The sequence below is a fragment of the Protomyctophum bolini genome (genome assembly GCF_963924005.1).
Source record: "Protomyctophum bolini genome assembly, chromosome: 15".
NCBI lineage: Eukaryota > Metazoa > Chordata > Actinopteri > Myctophiformes > Myctophidae > Protomyctophum > Protomyctophum bolini.
In genome coordinates, this window is record NC_137876.1 from 25,710,502 (window position 1) to 25,719,162 (window position 8,661).

At 45.5% G+C, this 8,661-nt stretch overlaps 1 protein-coding gene across 5 annotated transcripts in view; it reads right to left on the reverse strand.

Moving 5' to 3' along the window:
* Window positions 1–177: 177 nt before the first annotated feature.
* Window positions 178–8,661, reverse strand: part of coch (coagulation factor C homolog, cochlin (Limulus polyphemus)) — a 35,346-nt gene continuing 26,862 nt past the window's right edge. For 4 of the 5 annotated variants that reach the window (XM_080784088.1, XM_080784087.1, XM_080784084.1 and 1 more), the window contains 5 exons: window positions 8,327–8,470; window positions 8,035–8,191; window positions 7,127–7,221; window positions 1,337–4,280; window positions 178–1,291 (listed from right to left, as the gene is read on the reverse strand). In XM_080784088.1, coding sequence (XP_080640214.1) covers window positions 4,102–4,280; window positions 7,127–7,221; window positions 8,035–8,191; window positions 8,327–8,470 — 575 coding nt within the window. In that variant the 3' untranslated portion in view covers window positions 178–1,291; window positions 1,337–4,101. Of the gene's footprint in view, window positions 4,281–7,126; window positions 7,222–8,034; window positions 8,192–8,326; window positions 8,471–8,661 lie in introns of all 5 variants that reach the window. The other variant, XM_080784085.1, reaches the window with a different exon arrangement.

The following is an 8,661-nucleotide window of genomic DNA, read 5'->3' on the forward strand; positions in this document are numbered from 1 at the left end:
TTGGTTCCTATTATTTAGCTGGGGACCCCCTGAAACTCCCTCATGGACCCCTGGAGGTAGCCGGACGCCCGGACCCCACTTCGAGAACCACTGCTCTACCATACAGATTGTTTAAAATAACATTTTGATTTGTCAAAACTAAAAATACATAATGTCCCGAAATTGTAGCAAGTCCTGTAAGTGGTGTAAAAATAACTATTCTTTATTGAAAGACAAAACAAAAGAAACAAGTAATAAATACAGAATTACAGAATCATCATTGAACATAGGAAACGTCAGATGGTAGATCAACACAGGGACACAACAATCAACATGTTGGCTGGCTTTGAAGCACAGGGGAATCAATGTATCCTGTGAAAAACAGCCAGCAGGAGCAATTATAACCACATGAACGCCAGTGTCCCTATTCTGGGCCAAACATTCAGTGAAAATATCAGATAAGCCCAATAAGCTCAAGTTGCAGTCGGGAGCTTGTATAGGCTTATTCTTTTGGTATTATTTGGTGTAGAGGGGGTTGGGGGAGTGGATACGTTGGTTTAAAGTGGTTAATAGTGTTCATTTAGAAGTCTAACTACGTTGTTGTTGTTACAACTGATAACAGTAACATTCCTTAATATTATATTGGGAAATGTAGCAATTAGTTAATTATAACCTGCTTAGTATTACATAAATCAATAACTAGGTTAATGAGGAGTACTGTTGACAGCTGTAACACATTGTTTTCTATAAAACATCAGGAGTAGGTCACATGCAGAGAGTGTATTATAATCAACCAGAGATGTAGGAGCTGGCATATGAAACACACACACACACACACACACACACACACACACACACACACACACACACACACACACACACACACACACACACACACACACACACACACACACACACACACACACACACACACACACACACACACACAATAAAACGGTTTAATTACAAATGCAGTTAATGCTCATATCCCCAAACTAGTGTAGCTATTCTTGATGGTTCAATTGATAATTAGTAGTTAATTTGTTTCCAACAAACGAGACGTAACCAGTCCAGTCAATGGTGTGTGAGCGAGGCACTGCCCACCAAACAAAGATATTTACACTTAGAGGGTTGGGTTGTATAGTTACCTTGCCATGAATGTAACATACAGTATTGGTGAGATTTCTTCAGTAGGTAGATAATGTATAAATCAAAAATCTAATTCAAAACATTCTCCCCTTTGACTTACATTGCGTGGTGAAAAGGGCCTAAAAGTCATTCTTTTAGAACACAAACCATCACAAACAGCAGCCTATAGCAGTATAGCCTCTGTACCCAGGCTTTTATTTTAGACAGCTTCTGATAAAGTATAGCCTCTGTACCCAGGCTTTTTGTTTTAGACAAAGTATGACACTGCAGTTTTTTCAAATACAAATTTCAACTATGAGGAATTTGCCATTCTCTCTCTCTGTGTGTGTGTGTGTGTGTGTGTGTGTGTGTGTGTGTGCGCGCGCGCGTGCAATTTTGTGACTTTGAGATCTGTTTCAATATGCAATCTCATTAGTCAATGGGGAGAATATTTGTATCATGATTTATTTTTATTGAAGATATCTCACCAATAATTTGGAGTATACCATGGGAAGTTAACCACTATCAAAGTGTAATTTAGCTTTAACGGTAAAACCGAGGTTACAGCGAACGTTCAAGTTAAACATCAGTTATCTGCTGACTGCTGCTGTCTGAGTACCTCTGGTCTGCTCTCAATCAATCACATTATAGTATTACCAAAGAAGGAATACAATTTAAGCAGAGTACCTGTAGACCTACTGTATGACAAGGCCTACAAGGCCCTGTTTGCTAATTTGCTAGTTTGGCCTAATGGTAGGCGTTAGCGGAAAGGTAATGGGGTCACCAGAATAAGTAGGCTATTTCATCTTGGGTGCCTGAATATGCACAGAAAATCGCATGGCAAACTTTTAAAATGTTTAAATGGGCTAAAGGGCTAAATCTATAACATCTCTGTTCTGGTGGAAACCTCATTATGTGATGAAAAACTGTTCAAAACACACCGCGAGCCTGCAGAACTCCTATACTTTTCTTTGATACTTTTGTGTAACGCTGTAGTATGATTAAATATGGTGACAAGAGGTTTCTGCCCGACAGCAACGATGACATCGTTGGCGGAAGACGTAACTAGGGGTGGATTTAAGGTTCTTCAGCCCGTTTCAAACTGCCATTGTGCCCCCCCCCCACATTGTGCACCCTATAGCTCCCATCCCATCTGTCCCGTCGACGGTCTGATGACTGCGACTAGCAGTCTGTAAATACCAAACAGAGAGTCTCATGTATTGTACAGAGATCAACAAATGAAACAAACTCACCGACTCGCGTATTGTTTGTAAAAACAGCATATTCTGTCAACGGCGGCGGCAGAACTTTGGCTGTGCTTCGCCGGAGTGCCGCGGACACGCTGGGAAGCGGGTCGTTTGACGCATAGCTAGCGGCTCTCAGCGGGATCAGGGCGCAGCTCGCAAACATGCAATACAGTACAACAATAATAATACATTAATAATAATACATTAAAGAAACCCAACGGCGCTGAAGCTAAAAATACAGTGTGTGGTTTTAGCCAATCGTGATTCACTGGTCGGCAAACCTTTTTTTTATATATATATATATATATGAAGGGCTGCCCTAAAGACTTTGCATTCATTCCTTGATGCCGATCATTTTAAATCTCCAAATAGTTTCCACTCAGTTTTAGCCCACTCATCGAATTTCGATATCATCAGACTTGTAGATTTTATACCATGTTCAGCATAGAGATTTGGTGTGGAGGGGAAAGACAAACACCTGGGGCACTCCGGTTAATTAAGTATATAAGGTGGAAGTGGTGCATTTGAAACGGTTGAAACATCTAAATCCTCCTCTAGGCGTAACTAGCAGCAAAACCCTGTGTGAGTTTAACTTGGATAAAGACTACTTTAGACTACTACTGAGATGCAAGTTGACTTGTAGATCTGAAATTCTGGCACAGAGACAATCAGCTATGTGAAATATAATAGTATTACTGTATTAGTCAACATTGCAAACGTGCAGTATACTTCATTCCCCATATATTTACAACAGTACAGTCAGCTACAACCCTAACTTAACCCAGATAAAAAATAAAAACAATCCCTGTATATGACACAAGCCAATTACAAAGTAACATGTACAGTCTAAGTGGAAAGAGGTGAGTTAAACATAGTGATATAATACAATGTGTAACATAGAGAGAGGACGGGACACAGACAGACAAAGAGTCTGTTTTTTGTTACTATACTGATTATAGTGAACGGCAGATCTCCACATAACAAGTGACCGGTATTGCAGGAATCCCATCCGGTTGATAATGGTCTGGTGAATGACAAAAGCATGCAGAGATGTACAGTAATGTTTTATGTTGGCTTATGAAAAAATAAACATCTCTCACCCTGCACTCCCTCTAGGTGGTAGCATTGCTTTTCACAGCAGAAGTCCATCTTTTCACTGCATGATGCACAAAATGCAAGGCCGGGGCTGTTACTGTGCATCACCACACTGGACACCATGACTTATTGGTCACGCTGATAGAATCACGTATTGAATGAAGGAGTCAGGTCAGGTGATTCATGAACCGTGGAGCTCAAGCTTTGAAGGGTAGCAGATCTACAAGCTTTTCCGATTTTGTTTTCATGTTCGAATTTTGTGCCAGCGAACAAAGCTTTGAATATTCAAATGATTTGTGTCAGCCTTACTACACAGTGCAATCCACGGTGTTCATTTAGCTCTGAGAGTAATAGAGACACAAATAGAGCCAACACTGAGAATGTGACCGTGTAGGAGAAACTGACTGCCTCTGTTTCACGGGTGACAGAGCAGGCTATAGCAGCAGTATAGGCCTACTAATGTAGATGAGGGACTTCTGCCGTGGAAAATGATTTGGCTTTGAAACATCGCTCCCGTTCAGCGGAACCACTCTGTGTGTCTGTGTGTGTGTGTGTGTGTGTGTGTGTGTGTGTGTGTGTGTGTGTGTGTGTGTGTGTGTGTGTGTGTGTGCGTGCGTGCGTGTGTGCGTGCGTACGTGCGCGTGTTGTGCGCCTATATATTGGTGGCCTCTGTGAAGTCACGGCAGATTCCCCGGACTATGGGCTGGGCGAACTCTGCGAGGCCCGTGAACTCTCTGCTGAAGAACGTGTGGCTATCTTTGGGCTCTGATGACATGGCCTTGAGGTCCTCCAGAGGTGCCCAGGCCACGCCCACAGAGTAGATGGTGATGCCTGCCAGAAAGAGGGAACAAGGAGGAGTCAGAGGAAGTTCAGAAGAAAGTAAAACGGCCGTGAAGCCTACTAACTAACATAAGCACATAAAGGGTATCAGGGGTGTTTCCTAAAGGGTGACTTTGCCAGTCTTTTTTTACTTGAGACATTTGCCATACGCTGACACAGTCAGCTCCTATATACTGTACATGGAGTTAAAAAGAATCACACCCATGTGAAGTGAGGGGCGCTAATATATTAAAGTCTAACTCATGTCGATTAGGTGATGTATAATAGGTAAAATAAACGCCATTACATTACAATAAAGAGACAATATGACATAATGAGGGACATTATGACGTAAATGTTCCCTTCATTGTCAATGGCGTTTATAAAACAAACATTGAACTAAAGACAAACCTGTATAAAGGAGGGGCTAGCGCCAGAGGGCACTGGAAATGTCCACCCATTCACTTGTATGGCGTTGCTCACCCTCCAGGCGCATACCATAGGGTTATAAAGGATAGAGGGCGGACTGGCCTGCTCATACCATAGGGTTATAAAGGATAGAGGGCGGACTGGCCTGCTCATACCATAGGGTTATAAAGGATAGAGGGCGGACTGGCCTGCTCATACCATAGGGTTATAAAGGATAGAGGGCGGACTGGCCTGCTCATACCATAGGGTTATAAAGGATAGAGGGCGGACTGGCCTGCTCATACCATAGGGTTATAAAGGATAGAGGGCGGACTGGCCTGCTCATACCATAGGGTTATAAAGGATAGAGGGCGGACTGGCCTGCTCATACCATAGGGTTATAAAGGATAGAGGGCGGACTGGCCTGCTCATACCATAGGGTTATAAAGGATAGAGGGCGGACTGGCCTGCTCATACCATAGGGTTATAAAGGATAGAGGGCGGACTGGCCTGCTCATACCATAGGGTTATAAAGGATAGAGGGCGGACTGGCCTGCTCATACCATAGGGTTATAAAGGATAGAGGGCGGACTGGCCTGCTCATACCATAGGGTTATAAAGGATAGAGGGCGGACTGGCCTGCTCATACCATAGGGTTATAAAGGATAGAGGGCGGACTGGCCTGCTCATACCATAGGGTTATAAAGGATAGAGGGTGGACTGGCCTGCTCATACCATAGGGTTATAAAGGATAGAGGGCGGACTGGCCTGCTCATACCATAGGGTTATAAAGGATAGAGGGCGGACTGGCCTGCTCATACCATAGGGTTATAAAGGATAGAGGGCGGACTGGCCTGCTCATACCATAGGGTTATAAAGGATAGAGGGCGGACTGGCCTGCTCATACCATAGGGTTATAAAGGATAGAGGGTGGACTGGCCTGCTCATACCATAGGGTTATAAAGGATAGAGGGCAGACTGGCCTGCTCATACCATAGGGTTATAAAGGATAGAGGGCGGACTGGCCTGCTCATACCATAGGGTTATAAAGGATAGAGGGTGGACTGGCCTGCTCATACCATAGGGTTATAAAGGATATAGGGCGGACTGGCATGCTCATACCATAGGGTTATAAAGGATAGAGGGCGGACTGGCATGCTCATACCATAGGGTTATAAAGGATAGAGGGCGGACTGGCCTGCTCAGTGCAAGGACTGTATAAAGAGGACAGGAAGCGAAGACCGTAAGGGCGCCGCCATGTTGATCACATGGTGCTCCATGGAAGGAAAGCTTGGCTCAGTGCTCACCATGAACGGACTGATCAACAGGCAAAAGTTGAAAACCACTGTATTACATACAAATTATATAGATATATTATAGTTGCACAACTTGCACTGATCATGACACGGCTGTCTCAGTCAGTCCGTTCATGGTGAGCACTGAGCCAAGCTGGCTTCAGCATATAGGCTGGCAGAAGAGTGAGATACAAGCGTCCCTACTTTCAGCAAGGTCTTTAATCACCTCACGCCATCTGCTGGGCCATTTGTGCCATATGCATGTCCAACTTCCTGGTCTCAACTGCGCATGTTTCTTTCCTTCCATGGAGCACCATGTGATCAACATGGCGGCGCCCTTACGGTCTTCGCTTCCTGTCCTCTTTATACAGTCCTTGGCTCAGTGGCGTTTTGAAGCACCCGGAAGAACGGTCTACTTCCGCATTTGTCCAAAATGCAGAAGTGCTCAATGTTAAAACCGAGCTGCACGTTTCCTCACGCTGGCCAGCCTTTCCGGGGGCTTGCCGCAAACTGTACTCTGCTTCCGGTTTGGAAAAGTGTGACGGGCGGCATTTGGGGCCTCTAAGACGCGTCTTACATAGTCGCGTATGCGCGGTACAGTGTCAACCCCGTGCGTGGCCCCAGACGTACCGTAACACGCTGCAGTACCTATGATGGGCCAGCATGTCCGTTGCGTTTCAGTTCTCCCTCCAGGTTCTGGAGGCTAGGTATAGCTCGAGAAACAAAGATGATGAACAAAGACCCGATGGCTACGTAGGACACAGAGTGCTTCGACTGCCATGTTTGATTATCACATCCTCACAATATAACTGATTCTGAATGTCACGTCATATAGTGTCTACTCTGAGCAAATAGGCATAGTGTCTATTTTACGTCATGATGATGTATGATGATAAGAGCGGCCCTCACTTCAAACGGGTGTGATTTCTTTCTCACTCTTCCCTGCTGGCCGCCGCACCTCTGACACACATCACTACGGACGCACTGATACTACGTAGTAGTAGCTGCTCCAAATGATACTCCCATTCGTCTTTGCGTCTGCCCGTGTGAATGCACTATCACAGACATGAACACACATTTGCATGGTAGAGGAGCAAAACAGACAGACAGAGACGATAAGCAACAGTGGAAGGAGAGCGAGAGAAATAGTCAGACCTTGTCTCTGAGCAGCGAGGGCGGGTCCTCGAACGTCATCGTATGATTGGCCGTCTGTCACCAGGATGAGGAAGTTCCTCCCAGGCCCCATTCTCCTGGAGAGATAACACCACAGATGAGATAAAGTCACCCTCACCCTCACAAAAATTCAGTAATCCTGGTCTCTGTACTGCTGCCCCCTGGTCAGCCTGGGCGCCTGATGGAGAGGAAAGGAATAACGCGTCCCTTCCACATACGTCCTACCAGGGAAAGTCACCTGTCAGAAGTGGCCTGCTCACTCCTCATGCATTGAAGGAAGCATATGGGCTCAGTTCGAGGCTCTCCCCAGGTTGGCAGAGGGAGAGTAGCGCCCAGGATTACAGCGTAGGGCGGCAATTGGCACCGGGTGAAAAAGGAGTTACAAAATTGTGGGATATAAAAAAGTCAGAAACAAGAGGGAAGCTTATCGACACCAACGCCTCTTAAACAGCATTCTATCTAATGGCCAGCATTGGACGACTTATCACTTGAAACCCACATCTATGGAGTAATCTGTACCACACAGATTGGATGAAAAGTAAGTCCCGGATTGTACAGTACTGTTAACGCTACAATATTTTCCTTTTCCTTTGTATATGAGTGTTTCGTGCATTTCCTATGATGGTAAAGTCCTAGCCTGGTAAACCACCCCGGTCGTGTGAATTGATATTATCATGTGTCTTCTGCAGGCCGGTCTGGTTCCAAGCAGAAACCAAAAGAGACGGTCACCGTCTGCGCTCAGGGGGGCCCTGGCTGTAATTGACTCTTCCACTTTTTGGTTTCTGCAAAACGTCCACTCAGCGCTTAGGGCCAGGCCGGTCTGCAGAAGACATGTGATTATGTGAATTCATGTGACCGGGATGCTTTACCAGGCTAGTAAAGTCGTATACCTGAAGAGGTTTTCGGCGGTGTAGGTGATTGCTTCACCAGTGGCAGTTCCTCCACTCATATAGGGGATCCTTCTGACTGCATCGATGGCTGCTTCCTTAGCTGGGTAGTCATAGAGACCAAACTCCAGCCTCTGGTCGTAGGTGAACTGCACCGCACCTGCACGAGCACGCACGTACGTACGCACACCCACACAAGATAAACGTTTTTGTTAGTTTTCTCAGCTTCCATCCCAGCAGATGAACGTGAACGATATGCTGTGTGGCATGTGGGTTCTGTCATGCGATGTCTGACCTATGCGTGCGCCAACGTCTGATATGTCAAAGTTGCGAGCGACCGCGGCCAGGAACTCCAGAACGAGGCGGAAGTTTCCCTCTCCCACGCTGGACGAGCCGTCGATCAGGAAGCCGAGGTTCACCGAGTTATAACAGGTCTTACCTGAAAGAGGGACGCTTATGAAAGTTGCACTCCACCAAAAGCATGACTTTTGGAGTGGTTCATATGCTTTTGAAGCTTATCCATGAAACTCAAGGTGGCTTTTGGCATCAGCTTAGCCTTATCTCTAAAGTATAATGCATGGATTTTGTCCTCCAAAATAGTGGCCGTAGTCACGTATTGTATGAAACTCA